This window comes from Centrocercus urophasianus, unplaced genomic scaffold (assembly GCF_019232065.1).
Source record: "Centrocercus urophasianus isolate 14NV4802_14NV808 unplaced genomic scaffold, USGS_Curo_1.0 seq_13, whole genome shotgun sequence".
Taxonomy (NCBI): Eukaryota; Metazoa; Chordata; class Aves; order Galliformes; family Phasianidae; genus Centrocercus; species Centrocercus urophasianus.
The window spans coordinates 11905412-11925195 of record NW_024884475.1 but is presented as its reverse complement, the minus strand read 5'-3'; the positions used below and the strand labels follow the sequence as shown (position 1 = coordinate 11925195).

The 19784-nt window shown below is 38.6% G+C and overlaps 2 protein-coding genes across 3 annotated transcripts; both read right to left on the bottom strand.

Annotated features, from left to right (window-relative positions):
• Window positions 1-1715: 1715 nt before the first annotated feature.
• On the bottom strand, window positions 1716-12686 carry OTOP1 (otopetrin 1). Its single transcript, XM_042812622.1, has 6 exons — window positions 12401-12686; window positions 8646-8782; window positions 6295-6353; window positions 4409-4539; window positions 2258-3204; window positions 1716-1886 (listed from the first exon to the last, which is right to left on the bottom strand). Exons 1-6 carry the CDS (start codon window positions 12684-12686, stop codon window positions 1716-1718), a joined length of 1731 nt encoding a protein of 576 aa, XP_042668556.1.
• A 1495-nt stretch (window positions 12687-14181) lies between these two features.
• TMEM128 (transmembrane protein 128) lies at window positions 14182-19759 on the bottom strand. Of its 2 annotated transcripts, XM_042812673.1 has the most exons (5): window positions 19636-19759; window positions 18957-19098; window positions 17760-17921; window positions 16932-17040; window positions 14182-15819 (listed from the first exon to the last, which is right to left on the bottom strand). In XM_042812673.1, the coding sequence occupies exons 1-4, from the start codon at window positions 19751-19753 to the stop codon at window positions 16941-16943; spliced, it is 522 nt and encodes a 173-aa protein (XP_042668607.1). In that variant the 5' UTR covers window positions 19754-19759; the 3' UTR covers window positions 14182-15819; window positions 16932-16940. The 2 variants fall into 2 exon arrangements, with proteins under 2 accessions (XP_042668607.1, XP_042668608.1); XM_042812674.1 differs by lacking the exon at window positions 16932-17040.
• Between the last annotated feature and the right edge of the window lie 25 nt (window positions 19760-19784).

The following is a 19784-nucleotide window of genomic DNA, read 5'->3' as shown; positions in this document are numbered from 1 at the left end:
ACACAAGTGTTAGAAGTCAGTGAAAGAGCACCACTTTTGGCTGAAGAATGACATGCGACCCATCCCACAAACAGAGCAGAAGCCAAAGGAATCTTTCTTTAACCAACCTTTGTTATTGTTCAAAGGTTGAAATGGAATTTGTGGGGCTACCTAGCAAAATGAGTTTTCTCCAATACCAGAAGTAGCTGGAAAGTTGATCCAGGCATTGGTTTGGAAGGAAGAAGAAAGCTTTATTTGGTGTTCCAGCTTGCCCTATTCATTCTGCTTGAAATGAAACTGGTCTGAGAGAACCAAGTGGAGAGAGCTTCATGAAAAGAGTGTGCAAGAAGGTGAGATGAGTCTACTCTGTTCCAGGGGAAAGATAGAAAAGGCTATGAGAGAATGAGGGCAGAAACCAATAGCAATGTGATAAACGAGCACAACAAGCAGCACCAGAAAGAGGCAGAGGTTACAATGATGTGATCAGGGGTGGCTCTAAGGAGCTGAAATTGCTCTGCAGGAACACAAGTGTTCTCATGCTCAACCTCAGTGGTGGTGAACCTAATTCAGACTTCAGGTTGCTTTACTTGATATGGGTTTTGCATCAGGTAAAGGAAGTAACAAAGCTCCTATGTATGTTATGGCTGTATTTGCCACAGAGTAGATTCGAAATTTAACTGCTATATCAAGAAACTCCTAGAAGGCATCAGGTAATGGTCTGTGTTTGCCCTCTAGTGGTACAAAGCCAAAATTTCCGTTCTGGTCCGTGATGTGAACAAAGCAGCTGAAAGCTGCGTTCTATCGGACCCCTGTAGGAGTATATACGGTTACCTTCCACCCAAGAGAACGAAGTACAAAGAAATTAGCAGCTACTAAGAGAAATTGTACAGGAAATTTAAAGCATTATGGCAACAGAACATATGTAATTTAAGCTACAAGATTAGATTTTTCTCTTTGAAAACGTTTCAAGGATGCGTGAATAAAGAACAGAAGAAAAAACTTTATTTCACGGTTATGTCATGGAGTAATTACAAGACAAGAGAGATGCATTAATAGGAATATATTTTATCAGAAGAACTTATACACAGCATGGTATCTAACCTACATGTTAGTTATTTGGTTTTCATGTCATATAGTTAGGAAAAAAATAGTTAAATATTGATTTTCCAGATATATATTCCAAATATTCAGAAAGTTTAATATAATTCCTATAACCCAACAAAGCAGAAAATATTTTCCTGTTTTACTATTAAAAATGTGTCTAGGAATTAAAAAGTGGGGTTTTCAGAGCATCCGTGACTCAGGGACATCAGTTGGTACAGCAGTCCTTGGGAATTTCCCTCAGAAGTCGACCAGTTGTTTTTTCCTTTCTTAAAAAACTTTCACAGGTCACAATGAATGAAAAAAGAGCAATGCAAACAGTTCAAACTCAGGACAAATTGCTGAATTTGACAAAACACGGATTAACTAGATTAAATTAACTTGACTATGTACAGTTAACACTAATATGATTTTGAAAAGTCTAAATGATAACACTACATATGTAACAAAATGCACAGATAAAAAATAAAAAAATATTACATGCTATTAGCTATGGTCCCTTCTCTTAGAAATATTTATTGAATCTTCTGTCTATTGAGCAGCTGTTGCTACGCTCACTCATTCATTCACTCTTTCATCTGTTATTTGTTTAATTAATTATTCAATCAATTGTTCACTGAGGGACCGTGTATGATCTATGTTTTGCAGTTGACTTCAAAGAGTGAGGCAGCTGAATGCATCCGATAGAAAATAGAAAAAGGCATCGCAAGGTTCACAACAATTATCCAAGGTTCAAAGCCAAAAACGATTTCTTCCAGCCCATTGTCGTATTCTGGGCGGCACCCAAAAGCTGGCGGTATCCAAAGCTGCAAGGGAAGAAAGCAATGCTATATTAATTATAAATGATGAGGGACCAGCCCATAATGACTGTGCTCCCATAAGCCTGCAGTTTAGTTCTGGAAATATCTGAGCCCTCCCTGTTACTGGGGCACAACGGCAGAGATTTCAGCTTTTACTGTTCATAGTTTTTTTACGCTTCCTTTATGATGACTAAAAAAGTTAGATTCCCTGTTCAGATAAACTCTGTTCCCCAAAGGCATATCTACTTACTCTTCCAGAAGAATTAAAATTTACTTGCTACAGACTATGGAGCCCTGTAATTTTAACATACTTATAAGGCTAGACGGGTTAGGAAGATTTGGGTAGTAGCTTGTGATTTACGTTCAAAATGCCTTACCGAAAGGTTGCAGAGGAATAAAAATGCAGCAATGTTCTTCAGAATTCTCCTCTTGTTGTCAGCCACCGAGCTCCTGCTGCAGAGGGAGAACTCAGAGGCAAAATGCATGCCCGAATCACCTCCCTGACTTGTCCCTTCATTGTCACCGCTGCTCCCAACAGGTCCTCTGGCACAGATGCTGCCACGGAACAGGCATGGCAACTCCCCAACATCCTGGGCAGCGTGGCCATTGTAAATCTCCTTGTATGAGGGTGTAAGTGTCAAAGTGCTCCCTCGAGACACTGTCACTATTCGAAGCGTTTTAACATCATCATTCACCTTCTCCTGCTCACGATGTATGGATTCAATGATAAAGAGATTCTGAATGTATTTCTCAATGATGACCAGGACGGAATAGGGCAGATTATACCAGGTGTATTTGGGATGAGCCTGAGCACAGATAATCGCTAGGATGGAGCCCCAGGATAGGAGCCAGGACCCGGCAGCTGTGCCGACCAGCAGCTCTGCATCCAGTTTTCGAGCGGGATTTTTGGAGTTGTCCAACGACCTATCGTCCAGTCTGTAGATCAGCAGGGCAATGACTCCAGCTGTGCACATGAGAGCCAGCACAAAGATTGCATGGAGGTAAAACATTGTCAGTGCTAACTCGCTTTTGATTTTCGAACGTCCAATCTGGATTAAATACACCACAACAATTGCTATTGTGCTAGTTAACACAATTAGTCCAAAAATCATCCCAACGGTTATGCCGTGGAATTTGAATGGAGTTTTGTATTGCTGATGGTGTTCTACTTTGCGGCCGATGTTCTTCCACAGGACATAGAGCATTGTGGATGCTAGAATGTGGTATTCTATATTAAAGGGGTACAGGTAATATATTCCTTGAGAAAATATTGAACAGAGAGTTGTTGTTGTACAATTGCATTGAGGAGCATGGTCATCTAAAACTAAAGGAAAGGGAGAGAGATTAGAACTGTGAACTATACAGAATTATAGCTTGAAGTGAACAAATGAAACACAAATAAAACAGTAAAACATAAGGGTAAGATTTCAGTGAGATAACACATCGTGCTGTCCACTCAGCCATCTAAAATGGGCTCAGGTTGTTTAAGTCATTAGCATGGTCCCCAAACTGTGATCTCTAGCTGCTTAGCAATAACCACACCATGAACAAATGCTGCAGCAAAGTGCAGAGGAGCCTTTGTAGAAATACTGTTCTATTACACAAATATCAAAGATGCCAAGGGATTGAGTCCTCAATCATTTGGGTCAGATGGACAGCACAAATTTAATGAGAAGAAAGCTCCTCTCGTTTGTATCAGTTACTTACACTAGTGTCACTTCTAATAACCACAGCACTTCATTAAATTTTTGTTTATGTCTAGGAAAAAGATAAAATAAACCACAGATACTTTCTTGTGATACCCCAGCATAGTTTGAAGGTAAAATAACTATGAATCTATCTACTCCTGAGAGGAACCTGTGAAATCATTCTCTCTCTGCTGTGCGATAACCTGCATTGTAAACTCAAAGAACAAATTGCACATGTGTGTAAAATAAATGTACTTAACGTGTATTTATAACCCAATCAAGTAATTTAAGAAAGCATACATTTCCACAGTGCCAGAAGATAGCATTTTTACAATGTGTTCATTTAAAAACACTCTGAATCATTCTGCCAAATTCCATGGGTCTGCATACCACATGTTGCCTCTCTCCTGGGAAGGATTTTCCATTATCCAAAATTATCCATTCTTGTTTCTCTAGTGATAGTTTAGAAAATAGTAAATTATGTTTTTGCAATAGCTGTATTCAATTTACTTCTTTCATTTACTAATAAAAGGTTACTCAGTGATGTTATTCCTCAAAAGATTATTTTGAGGATTATTAAAATTATTTTTTAAGATTCACTTGTATTTTCTGGCAATTGTTTTTATTCTGGACCTCAACCAATGGGTAGATAAAATGACAGAAAACCACAGCCTGAGTTGCATACATGATCATGGTAATACATCATCTTAGTTATTATATAAAAAGACTGTATATCAGTTGACTTCTTGCCCATACAGCAGGTACCCAGCTCTGTCCTGCAGAAATGTAGCATTTTGTGTGGGAGCAGCAATTCCAAAATGTACCAACACTTCATCTTACCTATTGTTATATTCCCAAAGCCAAGTGTGATCAGTCTTTCCTTATGTTCATTCAGTTGATGCTTTGACTCTGTTAACACTCCATTTGTCCACAAGAGCAAATTTGTGAACACAGAATGGATAACCCCAAACCTACAAAACAAGGTAATTATTGAAGGAATCTGCACAACATATATCTATATCTATACGTATGTTAAGTAAAATGGATTAATAGTACCACATGTCGCACTACTTAGTTAGTGCAGGGAGAAAAAATAGTAAATGATCAAATGATCTCTCTAAACATGTTCCACAGTGGAGCACAATCAATGTTAGACCTTCAAATTAGCACAGAAACAAAATGGATTAATATATTAAAGCACAGATGGGATGCTTTCATGCTCTCTTTTGTGATGTTTATTATTCTTTGGACTGGATATGTTAATGACAGTGAATTAACATTCTGACCAGGGTTAATTGTTCTGCAAGTTGTATTTCTGTGGTGCTTCTTCATACTCACTGTGGCTGGCCTTTCTTCTAAGAGATACCACTGCTTTGTCTAACTTCTAGTCCATGCATTTTTGTCTCCTGGAGATAGCTTGAAGACAACAGAGGGCTTTATCCCATTCAGACTACTGGTACAGTGAGGCTAGGTCTCCAAGTGGTTTTAAGAATCTTGGTCTTGGACAAGCCATGTCATGGCTTGGTGAAATAGAATGGCATCAGAGAAAGAAATGGGTTAATGATTCTGAAGCTTCTGGTAAAATCCATATAATACTTGTTCTTAATTGCCCAGCATTTCCCTTTTTATTGTAGAAGACCATGGTATCTGTTTCCTGGGCACAATCCTTTCATTCACTGTTCTGCCAAGCATTATTCTCTTGCACCCAAGACTCATGATGTTTCTTCACTAAGAATCAGTTCTTTATTACTGAACTGTTTGCAGTGAATGACTTGCAATCAGGTATTTCAGAAATTCTACATAGAAACAGATCTGGTTTCTCCATGTGACACTGCAAGCCTTCTGTGATCACTCTGCTTTCTGCTATGAAGCTGAAATGTTTACCCAAGGGAGCTGAGAAAAGGAGAGCTATCATCAGAGCTGAAGTATCTGACTACATTTCTTTTACTTCCTACAAGAAGTGGTCAGCTCACTGACAACTTGACATTATTATTTAAAAAGTTCCTATGTTTGTTTATTTTACTTTTGTGTCAAGACAATTCATGTTCACTAATCTACGCTTCCACAGAACCAAAATACATCAGAGCTAGCTCTTCTGCCTCAAAGACCAGTCCTCAGTTCCATACCAAATCCATGTACTCACTTGTTTCAGAGGACACACCAATCACAGCAGGAGAATCAAGATCTGGTGGCAAAAATATGCAGAACTGAGCTGGGTGCACAGGATACTGCTGGGGAGGCTGTGTTTGTCAGAGTAGTTGCATGCCTGCACCTAGCTCCAAAAGATGAGTTCCTAAAAGGTCATTATAAAATATCCCAGATACACTGCACTGACTGCAGGTTGATGATGCAGATTCCATCTCAGCAAGAGAAAACAGAGTTGTGCATAGTTCTCAGACATAAATCTGATGCTTCCTTCCTCTAACAAACATATATGATTCTGGACATGTCATACGTTACACTCTTTCCCTCTCTCGTAATAAACATATACTTATTCTGTGTCTATTGCATGCTTTTAAGCATGCCTAAAAGAAGAAAAAAATAATTCAGACTATTATCTTCCAACTCGGGTGAACAGTGTTACTTTTTATTTACAATAACACAACTAAGAGGAAAATGAAGCTTTGTGAATTTTCAGTGTCAGTTACACAGTAAAACCATAGGTGTTAAAACACTGTGCAGACATGCATTTATTGCATTCTAGATGAGGATCAGATCTACTTTACCTTTCAAGTGTTTTGAAAGACTGGATAATATCCTTTGCATGACACCAAAGAAAGTATACCTAAATGAATGAAATAAAGAGAAATGTCATTATACTAACGCATATGTACAAAACTCAAAAAGGAAGGCATATCTGAAATCAGAAACCTTGATGATTAAATCCACTGATGACCTACACCATGGTGGCTCCATATCACCTTAGCCTTATCTCTGCCATAGGATATACGTGGTAAAATCTAACAGCAGATGTGAAAACATTCTTCAGAACTAAAATAAAAAAGAAGCTTAGTTCAAACACTGAAATCAAGACAGTGGAACAAAAATAGGGATAGAAAAATAACTAAGGTAAAGAAATTAAACACAATCTAGTTTTTGCTCCCAGAGCACATGTTGCATCAAAGGAACAAAGGGCTCTGTCTGTGAAAGAGCTTAATGCAAAGGCTGCCTTGGAACGGTGATCAGAGGTAGGTCAGTGCTAGTTCATTGTTTGCACAGTTGCAGGATATATTTGTTCATTTACTGGCAAGTAATAGGATGTCTCATTATAGTAAAATACAACAGCATCCAACACATGTTCTGCAGAAAATGAATCCCTAGGCTTTCAGATGACAAGTAATTAGGAATCCTCTCTGGTGTAATTTCAGCCTGCATTTCAAGGACATGAGATTTTTCTTCAGTAAGAGGTATGTGGTAAATTACACACTTTACCTTTTCTTTGAGTGCTGATACTAACATTCAAGATTTCATTATTTTAAGCTAAGCAAATGATAAAATTAGCAACATGAGTGACGTAATATTAAATTAAACAAAATTATTGTTCTCTTTGTTCAGCTACATCTATTCCACACTCTAGTTCACAGTAGCTGGAATCACCATCAAGTAGGGGTTACTGGATGCAATAAAGAATGCTGCATGCAAATCAGTAGGAAAAAAAAAAAAAAAAAAAAAAAAAAAGGCTCAACTTCTCAAGTTTGTTTCTCAAAAGTAAAGCAAAGAAACAGTTAGACGTTGGTGGCCCTGTCTACAGCAGGGCATTGGAGCTTGATAATCCTTGAGATCCCTCCCAATCCAAGCCATTCTATGATTCTATGGAGAGCGAATAGTATAAGAATGTAAAATTATGTCTACTTCCATCAAATATGAATATTGCTCTCAGACAAAAAAAATAGAGATTACTGCTTAAATTTCAATGATTTGTTTTTTCTTTTCTGCTACAGAAGTATAGAATGTAGGTGGTTTGATGGCTCACTTACATGCAACCACAATCACTAGAAAAACCATTATTTTCTTTCTTGTTCTTGCTCTCATCAGTGTGTTACTTAATTATCTTCAAAAGAGCATCAGATCACCTGGCTGCAACTGATTATCATTCTTTAGTGGCTCTTCCTTTCTTTCTTCACCACAAATCTGCTCATAGAGGCCTAAAGGAATTCGAATTTTGGAGTGTCCTGACAAGAAAGGGGATAAAAATCTCTATCTTCACCTTACCATGAAACACACCTGGCTCCTGCAGATATCAACAGTTCATTATTTGTGCTTTCACACAGACTGGATAACAAGCTGCAACAGAGCTAGGCAGTATTCATGATCCAGGCACTCAAAATAAGGAAAACTATTAAGAAAACTGGCCAGCCCCTTTTTTGCTATGTCATGTAATTAAGAAAAGGGCAATATTTATTCATGCAATAACAAATTTGCTACGGAACGTCACAATGTAATACAGAGACAAAGCCTGAAAGTAAACAAGTGGATGGAGTATTTTACAGGAGTTGTTGACCATCTTTGGTACTGCACAGCTACTGAGAAGCATAACCAAATGCTTCTGGAAGCAAAATCTATGTTTGTTTGTTACACAAAAGATGTGCAAGTATTTTATTACCCACAAAGAAACGTTTTTTTTTCCACTTGAAGAATCAGGCATCCTTTCCTATCAGGGATATCAGAACAGATAGGTTGATTTTTGTGTGGCAAGTTGTGCATACAGAAACAAGTGAATTGTCTTATCATCAAGCTCCTCTCTTCTGCCACAAAATTCTGAAAAGCTTTATACATAACAAACTGAAAAACGTATAACTTCAAGTACAACGGAGGGGTTTTTTTAATTTCTTTTTTTGAACCCATAGGAGTTTTCCAGCTGAGCAATTACTGAAATGTCAGGATGCATAGTCTGAATGTGCGCATAAAATTTATGTACATGCATTAAAACTTAGCCCTCAAAATTATCTTGTTAAATAGTTAGAAATTAAATAGTGTGAAATCCACTGATGATGAGAAGGGAAAAAAAAAAAAAAAAGAAAGATATTTTTAGCAAGAAGTACATCTATAATATAAAATTGCAACTGGTGACTTTTACCTGTAAGATGGTGTGTGCTGCATGTGTAACAGGAAAAATGCCTTCAGTTGGCGACAAACAGTTTGAAAAATCAATATAGTATCCAATTTTAAAGGAGTCCAGAATTAAAGTAATCACTGCAAATAATGTAATTCCACCTGCAAATGAAAAGATATTAGAAAATGTCATTGTACATAGACTAGAGACAATCTCTACCTCATGCCAAAATCTTGTTTAGGAAAATAAATGCAAATTGATATACATATTCTTGTTTAGGGAAATAAAAGTGGATCTGTGTTCATGAGGACGACTCACTCAGAGTAATAGGTAAGATTACTGAAAGCCTCTGCCCAACACATCACTAAAGCATACCACTATGCACAACTAGTCCATCCAGCGACGGACCTGAAGAGTCTCAGCACCTTGTAGATGGCTCTCAAGTCCTTGCAAGATCAGCCTCTCAAAATGTAGCTCTGGAGCAGCCATACAGTGCATAAATTAATGCTTTATGTGGTCACAAAACCAACTATACAAATCAGGGGAACTGAACAATAATGTTACAGTTTCCAGACCTAAGAACTCTATAGCAGGCAGTAACGCAATCACTTGATATGCCATCTCCGTTGTTTGGAGGCTACACTTCATGTCAGAGACCAAAACTGCAACAAGCTGTGCGGGTTGGTTTTTAGAAAGGAGCCAAAGATGAAAACTTCAGTATTATAACTTAATCCTAGTTATTGATATATAACATTATTAAAATTTTTGAAGATGGTCCCGCTATTTTTATATTTGTAAGTTTAAGAAATATTATATAATTTCTATTGAGCACTGTACTAAGAAAATTTGATTATTTTTCTAATGTTCATTGAAATTTCTGTATTTTAGAAGATCAAGAATAGGATTTTCAGTATTGCAAAGCATTGGCTTAATTCTTCCTATTAGCCATTAAAAAGCAGGAAATCAAGATGATACAGTTGTGAAAGTGTCACTCTAAAAATAGAGTTTGGATTTTAAAGGACAATTTAATGCAAGTGAGAAAAAGATGTAAGCTGAAGTCTGCCAAGAGCTGGGCAAGGTGACCAGCCACCTGTGCTTTAAACTGAAGATGTGCTGCTGGAGAACATAAAGAAATAAAGCCATTTGCGAAACCAATCAATTTCCCATTCGAGTTCTTTGTCTCAGCAGGCTGAACTTCAAAATAATGAATACAGAGCTTTTCATTACAGGAAAGTGTCCTCAGGGGAATAAAATTTGAAACAACAAAAGGGAAGAAGTCCATCTATACAAGGCTTCATCAGTTTCCCCGGGATTATTTGGGTCAGAACAGCAGGACTTTGTTTAAGACAAAGATCTCACAGGAACTTTTGTCAGTAAGTAGAAGAGGCTGGTCTACCATGCAAGCTGGAAGGGAACTGCTCTAGTTCACGAAGTTCATATTTAGGCACAAAAAGACTTCAGGAAACCTTTATGTAGGCAGTTCTTGTCATTGGCCATTTCTCCTTCTAGCTTTGTTAACTGTGTGCCAGGACTCTGCTACAAAAGGTCTTTGTTAAGTTATTCTCTTCCCATATTTGCCATAGCCACCTACCACCACTTTCACCAAAATGATGATCACGGTTTGAAGGGAATCATGAAAATACACTGAGCCTGTGTTTACGTGTTGTACTAGTTGATTCACAGACATTTTCTCCAGCAATGAAAGCAAGGACATGTTCTTCAAAAGCGGCTGATAAAGCTAGTCAAGAATTGCCAAGAGCTTTCTGTGGAAAGACTTGATGAAAATGTGTCAATGCCCCTCATTTTTGGAATTCTCTGCCAGATAAAAGATTTCTATGCCAAACCATTGATACAGGGAAGAACAAGAGGGATCTTGGCAGAGGAACTGCCACCTTAGCTCAGCTAAGTTTTCTCTTACTAGTACAGAATAAAGGAGTTTTACAAGCTTGATGTAACTACAAGAAACTCTTAAGAATAGGAAAGTGTAGGACTTTCCCTAAGGACGAATTTATTGAATTGCAGCGTAGACATCCAAGAAAAACCGTGGAAGCCGCCACAGCCAAGAACATATTACAAAGAGCAACCCTGTGCTACTAAAAGAAATGGATAAGGTAACCAAGTAGTGCATTCCAGGATCTTATTTCTCAATGTCTGTAGCTCCTTATATCCTCTAGGACAAATGAAATGCTGTGAATTCTGTGCCAATAGAAGAAAGGGCAGGGGGTTCTGCTCTTCTCACCCTTGTTAAGTAGTATTTATTCCATACTTAGGAGGAGAAAGTTTTTCTTTGTAAGAAAAGCATAGCTTGATCCAAAATAGGATCAAATTAAAGCTTGCAATTATGAATTTTGGTAGGATTTACGACACAAAAGGTAATAAGTGAAAAAAATGCCTGAGAACTGAATATTATTTTGGAAAACAGTGAATAATCAAAAGAAACAGTTGGCACATAAGTCCATACATTCAAGAGAGTCTACAGACCATGGCTGTATATTGTTATACATTAAAAAATAATAATTTTTAAAAATCCCCTAATAATTCCTCAGATTAATTTTTATAAAATAATTGCTAACAGGTGCAAAGAAAAATGAAAGACACACAGCCACTGAGGCTAAACTAGACTTTCACACCACAGCCTTACTTCTCAAACTAATCAAATTTTAGATGTTCTTGGGATTTTCATCTAAGTTTTTCATCAGCTGATGCTGTGATAATTGATTGCTGTATCTTTGCTAGAGCAAGAAAATACTTCATGCCTAGGCTGTTTTATAGCACTCAACATACTTACTTTCCAACCTACTATTTGAAGTACCAAGACTGGAAAAGCAGTCAGTAAAGCTGGGCTTGTCTATTCCTGTATGTAATGTTGATTTGGGTTTCCTTTTCCTGGGAACCAGAAATATGGCATTCGGTGGGACTGCAGTGCACCAGTCTTTGGTATAATTTGTGTCCTTACAATAGGCACCTGAACTGAAAATAATAGCCATTACAGCCCTCCATTACCCTTCTGGAATTGCATATTTTTCTTACAAGTAGTGCTAGCTTTTGATTACTTTTACATGTTTATATATTTTACCTACTAAACTATACACTGGTTTGGACAAGTATCTTGCCCTCTTCTAATTCGAGGTTATTCTAAGGTTTGATGGTTGAATTTGGTGATCTTGAAGATCCAGCCTACAGACGGTACCCCAGGGCAGCCTGACCTGTTGTTGGCAGCCCTGCTCATGGCACGGGGATTGAAGCTTCTCATCTTTAAGGTCCCTTCCAACCTAAGCCATTCTGTGATTCCATAAAACTATTCTAAGGCATCACTGGACACATACAAATGGGAATATCTGGAATACATGAGTGGAGAGAACCCTTGGGGACATTTCTGACTGGTGCTACCATAAGGACTATTTCATTGCCTGGAAAAGGTGGTAAATCCTGTGGGAATGTTGCACGTAACAACTGCCTCTTCCAAAATCTGTATTTTATTTCTTATGTATTGTCAAAGTAGCCTGGTACATGAGGGAAAGGGGAAAAAAGGCTCCGTACTTCTCAGCACTGTAAGTAGTACATTGGGAAGTGGGAATGTTTAGAGACAGTTTTCCCACATGATCCCTCATTAGGGATCTTTATGCCTGTATTTAACTAGCACTCGTTGTGTGTGCACAAATCCCCAGCACCAGGATGCTCCCTGATAGAGATGCAGAGGGGATCGGTGCGGTATGGAGGTGGGTGATGGCACACACACACATCCCGTGCCCGGTGCCACCTGCATGCCATATACTTACACTTCAGCCAGCGGGCTCCAGCATGCGTGTCCTTGTCTCGGATCAGCCTCCTTTGCGTGCAGCTCCTGCACAGGTACCACAGCATCCACAGCAGCTGGACAAGCATCAGCGTGATGAGGTAGGAGAGCAGATGGCTCTTGCTGATACCGACGGCGTGCACAGCCCAGGCGAAGGTGAGCAGCAGCCCGGCCAGGAACAGGTTGATGCCGTACTGGCTGCTGAGGATCTCGGCGTTTTTCTGCGGGTAGCTGCCTCCCGCGGAGGACGAACCGCCGGCTTTCTCCATCTCCCGGTTGCTCGCTGCGGGCCCCGCTTCCCCGGACAGCCCCAAGCCCGGCCCACAGCGGCACCGGGGGCGGAGCGGGACCGCCGGCCCTCGCCGTGCCTCCCGCCGCTGCGGGGCTGCTTGAGGGGCGGCGAGCACCGTGCCCTGGGTTCGGCCAATAGCTGGGGACGGCAGCAGGACCAGAGGAGAAAACGTTCTGTGACCTATAGCCAGAAGACAGGAATGCACGCAAACCTCCAGATCCGGAGCACCAGTTGCTTGCCTGTGGGGGCTGACAGGAACTCATCCCAGCGTAAAACATGAAATATTTCAGGTGGTATTTTGTTTGTGTTCAACACGAATTCTCCTAATGCTAGGTGTTCGCGTAGCCATAGGTTGGAGGCTAAATACAAAGATAGACTTGTCCTTATTCTGGCCAGGCAGGTCTCACATCTTTAACCTAACCCTGGTGGTGGCATATCAAACATCCAAAGCAATGGTGTTTGTTTTTGTTTTGTTTTTTAACACTCTGCAGCCTATGTCTCGAATGAAATTAAACCACTAACTCAACTACTTAAACAACTGGAAGGAATGAGAAGATGGCATCTATTTTACTCCAACTGGCAAAACTTAAGGTTTTAAGCTTCTCTTAAGCTAAAGAACGAAAGTAACAAAGGACATTTCTGGTAACAGATGAACACATAAGCCTTCCATCATCTCAGAACTACATTCGTTCTTTTCTGAAGCTTGTAGAACTGCTATGTTCTACTTGGTATCTTACCCAGTTGTTACATGTAAAGAAAAGGAAGTTAGGTGCTTTCATTTTACAGAGCTTCTACATGTAACTGTCTGGGTTATTTTATTTCCATTCTTTTTAAGGGGATTTTAAAGCATCTAGTTTTACCTGCGAAGAAGAGCTCTTTGCCACTGGCACATATTCTCATTCTTAAAAGAAATCAATGGAAATGGACAAAAAATAATATATATCTAGAGAGAGCACGGTTTGAAGCCAGCAAATATATTCATGCTTTAGTGCAAGTAAGGCTTTTGACAACCTAATCATTGTTTTCAGGAAGCTATTAAGACATCTCTTTCTGATGTCTTGCCCTAAGTTCTTGATTTGGTAGAAGGAAAATAAGGAAAGCAAGGAGTTGACAGAACTGGAAGTAGCAACAAGATTTCATCAGGTTGTTAATTACAGCAAATATTCTTACCAGATTCACCACTACTTGCTTTTGAGCATACAAGGATATGAGTATTGCATTTGATACTCAGAATGGTTACCAAAAGACCTTGCAAGACTTCTGTGCAGTAAGCTTCTCTCTCTACCTGGCATTCTCAGAAAAAGACAAAGTAGTCAGAGGGCAAATACCTCTAAACAAGTTATATGAACTGGTTTTACACAATCAATTAACCCAGCTGAGAGGTCATGAAAGACAAACATGGGCAAAATGATGGGCTGACAGACCAAGAACAGTGGAATTTGATGGCTAAACAATTAAGTACTGACCAATAATTAATCACTTTAATACAAAGTTTATTAAGATGTCCAAAAGAATACATTTGAAACAAACATGTAGCAAATATTAATTCAAAAGGACAAAACAACTTAAAGCACCCAGAGCATTTATATAGTTGATAAATAAAAATACAATGACTATTACCATCCCTGAGCAACAGTGCATTTAAATATCATAATGAACAAAGTAACTCAATGCGCACATCTGTGCAGACATAAAATTGTTGGAATTTGTTAAAAGATTAAGATTTTAAGATCTTTTCAGTGCAAATGTTTTTCAAAATTCAAATATTTTACTTAAAAAAAATATCAAGCTGTTTACAACCAACTTAGCAGTAGTGTTAATGTATTTTGGTTTGGTTTGACTGATCCTTTAAACTGCATACTGACAGCAATTTTTCTTCAATGAAGCAGCAGTAACTTCAGACATCTACATTTTTCATTACTAAAAATTTCACATATTGTTTTTTCAGCAATGGTGTGAATCTGAAAGTCAGGATAACGAACACAGACTCTTCTAACTGTCCAGACTTCAAGCAACAACCACAAAGAGTAAATTTAAGCAAGTTTCAGCACCCAGCTTTTACGTTCTCGTATCTTGCATAAAAAACGTTTAACACAACGACATATACAAAATGGTCTGGAAACTAAATGGTGCCCAGATACTTTAGTATCACAGCCAAGCTGAACAAACTGACAATGTTATTTTATTTACCCAGATGCGTGTGGGTAATGGCTTTTCATTTAATATTGACCTCTATTACTGAGGAAGGAAAAATGGCAATTTTATTAACAGGCACTTTAAAGAATGAAAAGTTACTTTTTGAATAAAATACATAGAATAAAACATAGTGCATACATCAAAATAATTTTCTTCGTGCTCGTAATTTCTTGTGTAACATTCCTATTGTTCACTGTATTGCTGGTTACTCACAACTTGATAGCTCGCCTTTGGCTGTAGACAAATTATGTCAATACAAGTGTAATCCATTTATTTCACTGTTGGCACTGTCAGATTATCAGTGATGTAAATTTCAACCAGCTTTCCAGACCTTTACTCAAATCCATATCTTTTTTTCAAATACTTACATATTTGAAGTCAAGGGTTAGATCAATGAAATATTTCCTTCATTGAAACACACATAAAATTATAAATCTAGTGGATCAATAAATGTCTCCTCTGTTGTCATCTATCTCCAAGTTTATAAGCTCAAAGAGATTCCAAATATTAGTATTTTAGCTATCAATTCAAATGTAAAAATAGCATATTAAAAACCATAACGTTTAAATTTAAGCATCACTTATTTTCAAATCAATCAACACGCTTGAAGCAGGAAGTTGGACTAAGTGACCTCTGGAGTCCCCAGATGGGATTTAAGACTAGGTGAATGATTAATAAGTCAGTTCTATAATGTTGTTAGAAAGAAAGTACGAAATGCATTATGTCACTAAGAGAAAATCTATCCATCTTTCAATTACTTGCTAATCATCTGCCTTCTTGCAGCCATTGGTTGAACCATGGATTAATGTCAATTTCATTTATAAAATCAGGTAGCTTAGTATAATCAGAATGGAATGGAACTAAAGCAACATCCACTCCGTAGGATAATTGTTACTTGAATCCTCCACACGAAGCTGAAAGAAAAGAAAAAAACACATCAAATGTTATGCATACACATGTATACACACACTACAAGGCTTTACATACTGCACAAGCCATATCCTGTACTAATTTGATACACATTAGTTGGATGATTTTACATCATCAAGTAAATAATATGCTGTATAAAATAATTTACCTGGCTGTTCATTGAGAAAACCAGGATGTTTTCCTAAGATTTAGCTGTTCAGAATATCTGCAGTTCACTTATACTTCTTACTTTCTACCTCTAAGTACAAATTAAAGCAGTACGGTTGTTTCAGACTATTAATATGAGCACAGCTCTAACAGCTCACAATGTTCTCTTTCCCCACCTTTCCAGCACTTAAACAGAGCACTGCTAATGACAGAAGGAATAAACACGCATTGAAGAATTTTGCATCAGCAAACATAACTCAAGGTCCCAAAATAAACTAAAGCAGTTCTGAAGGAGTCACCTCCCTGGATGATACAGCTGTGATTTGGGGAGCATCTCTCACTCCACTTACTGAGCTGTCTTTAATGTTTTCCCTACTGAGTTTTTCCATTTTTCACAGGATCCATTTGAATAGAATATCAACAAAATCTGAAAAGCCCTTTTCAACACGGTGGCTGTTGAGAAAGAATTTTTAAAGTTGAAAAACTGTCTGTATTTGCCATAAAAAGGTTGCTTTTAAGGAAGAACTAGACCATTCACCACAAAAAATCAACGCAGCATACTCAGTGATAAAGGTAAGACAATCTGAGTTTAAGAGAAGACAACTGCATTTGGATAGCTTCTCCCTTTTACTATCATGTCAAGCAACTTCCCTAAGTTTTCCCAGCCTGGATAGAAACTGCAAGTATTTGGCCTATACTCCCCAAAACCATCCACTCTCACTCATCTCTTCTTTTCACTGTCCACAAGAGAATCTTTCAGAAGAAGAAAAAGGTATTCTTCCCTTAAACATACTTGCATATTTTCAGGTAACTCCATTTGCCATAAAATTTCAGCATTCTAAAACTGTATATAAAATGTAAAGAAAGAATCCTTAAATGGTTTATATAACAAAGCAACTCATGCAACAAGATAAACGCTTCTATGTGCTTGAATAATTCAATTATTTACCTGTAAGACTTATCCTAGGAGCGACACAAGCATCACAACACCCATAAACTGAATGAACAACACCACAGGTGTGATAAATGACCAGACTGGCCATAAGGCAACGTTAAAACTGGGAATAAAAGAAGAAGGCTTTAGAGAAGTTCACACTGTGGAAAAGCCAGGCACAGAAGTAAACCATAGCACAAGAAGAAATGAAGTTCAAATAACTTAAACTGAAGAATACTTATTTCTTTACAACTTCACAGATAAAAAGAAAATAGGGCAAAAAGAGCATGTATTTATAAAATAGATAGTTTAGTTTACTGCTTATTTACTGACATCTCATCCTGAAACTTCAGTAACTCCTGCAGATTTGTTTTACTCTGAATAAAACCACTCAGACTCATCAAGGGTAAATGTGCACAGAGATTATGTAAGTAAAAGATATGAGAAACATTCTTGATTTTTCCACGGGCAAGCACAGTATCTGAGGAAAATAAAACCTTAATTTGTACTTACAGCCAAGTCGATTTGAGTATGAATTAAAACAAAGGGATAGCAAGAAAATTTATTTTATAAATGGTTTACAAGGATTACGGATCTTACTAATTCTAAACTATTTCTTCAATCAGAAAAGATCCAGTATATTGAAAGTAAGCTTTTTAATGACAGCTTCAAATATTATAAATCTTGCATCATGGATGAATGCTGAAAATGAAGAAATCGTGCTATACTATCTCCAATACATTAAGTGGAATTAGAGGAATTATACTTCTGATCAAATGAATCCATTAATACAGTTTGAACTGCTCAGGTGCAGCAAAAGTCTGTGTATACATTTCAACTCACCAAACTGCTGCTGCAATAAAAGTGGCAGTCGTGACAGGTATCAGTACAGGATACTGCACATCGTAGTCCTCAATTCCACGATACCACTCAAGATATATTATGCAGTAAAAGGCAACAGATAAACATGCAGCCAATAAACAACTGCCAGAGGCAAACCACCAACTGTTGTAGAAGGGAAAATCACATTAAGTATAGTAACATCTCAGTCCACATATTACTCTTCATTCTATTCCAGAAACAGAACAGACAATACCTGTTAAATTTACAGATTAGCCTAGAACTCCTGAAATATTTTTCTTAAATTACTTTTATGAAACACTTGCATAGCTACTAGAGTTTAATTTCATAATACATCACTCCTGTTCAAAAGGCACCTCCAGATGAAGCTATCTGAAAATATTTAATGTCTATCAACCCCACTGAGAATTAACTTTATGAAAAAGATATAATTCTGTGAAATTATTTCTCAACTATTTCATAGCAATTATTTCTAATATTTTCAGTCTACTCAATAGACATCTAAACAAGAAGGAAAAAAAAAAAAACCTTTTTCTGATGCTTACAGATTAATTTCAGCTTTTTTTTTTTATTATTTAATTAAAATCAAAACCCCAATACTTTCAACAAAATAGGCAGTGGCTTCTTGTACTTAAGCACAAATATGAAGGTACCATATTAAGATACAATGTTACTAGAACACATTTTACATGCACATAAATGGTTTGGTCAAGCCTGAAAAAAAAAAAAAAAATAAGGATTCAGGTGGTCCAGGTGGTACCAGTCTGTATGTTCGTGCACAGCCACCTAGAGCTGGTCACCCAGGACTACATCCAGGAAGCTTTTCTGCAGTATTTCCAAGGACAGAGGTTCTGCAGCCTTTCTGGGCAGCCTGCTCCAGTGCACAATAAAGAAATGTTTCCTGATGCTCAGGTAGAACCTCTTTGTTTCAATTTGGGGCATCACTGAAAAGCATTTGGCTCCATCTTCTTTGCACCTTGCCTTCAGATATTTGTACACATTGATGAGATTCCCCCCTCCTCACCTTATCCTCTCCAGGCTGAACAGACCCCACTCACTCTGTTTCTATTGTGGATCTTGTTTATCCAAGATTCAAAACACAAAGTTTATATGTAACAATCTGAACATAAGCTGAAAACACAACTTTTCTTTGTAAGAAATCTTTGTAAGGCATCTTACCTATCTGCTTGAATTGTCTCTTTAATAGATTTAAAAAAATCAAAGTAATATGTCACAGCAATGGAAGCCAAAATCCAGAATGCAGAATGAATGTTCAGTCTAGGAGAGGGCTTCTTTTTCTTTTCTCCAGCTGTAGACTCTTCTGTAAACACAAACATAAAGATACCACCATAGCCAGTCACTAACTGCAGTGTCATTACAGAATCATAGAACTGGTACAGTTGGAAGGGACCTTCAAAAGTCATCGAGTCCAACTCCCTTGCCATGAACAGGGACATGCACAGCTAAATAGATTGCGCTTTTAGCTGGGCAGCAGTGGAGCAGAGGTACCTGTTGAGGCACGTATGTGGTGCTTCACGCACTGTTCTGATCGTTACTGGTGGTTTGCGTGCCTTCAGCAGCCTGACGCACACCGGCCCTGCACCCCGCAGAAGCACTGCCACCGGCTGAGCCCCCTACAAGCGCTCGGACCTCCGCTCTGCCCTTCAGCACCGCCACCATCAGCAGCACCTCTATCTTACGGCCGAGGACGAGCGGGAAGGCAGCGCTAGCAAGCCGTGGAGGCGAGGCTCCGGGAACCCCCGAACATCCCGAGCGTGCTCATCCTCCCACTTGCTCCACCGACTGCCCCACAGTCCCAACCTCTCCCGGCAGCGCCAGCGTTCCCGGCACCACCCACCGGCCGTCCCGCCGTCCCGGAGCAGTGGCTGCAGCAGCGGGGCTGGGCGTTCTGCCCCTTGCCCCAAATGGCGTCTGAGCCTGGGGAGCGGCTCCCCGCGCAGCCCGCCGCCCTCCATCTTGGACCGCTCCGGCAGTGACGCGACGGGG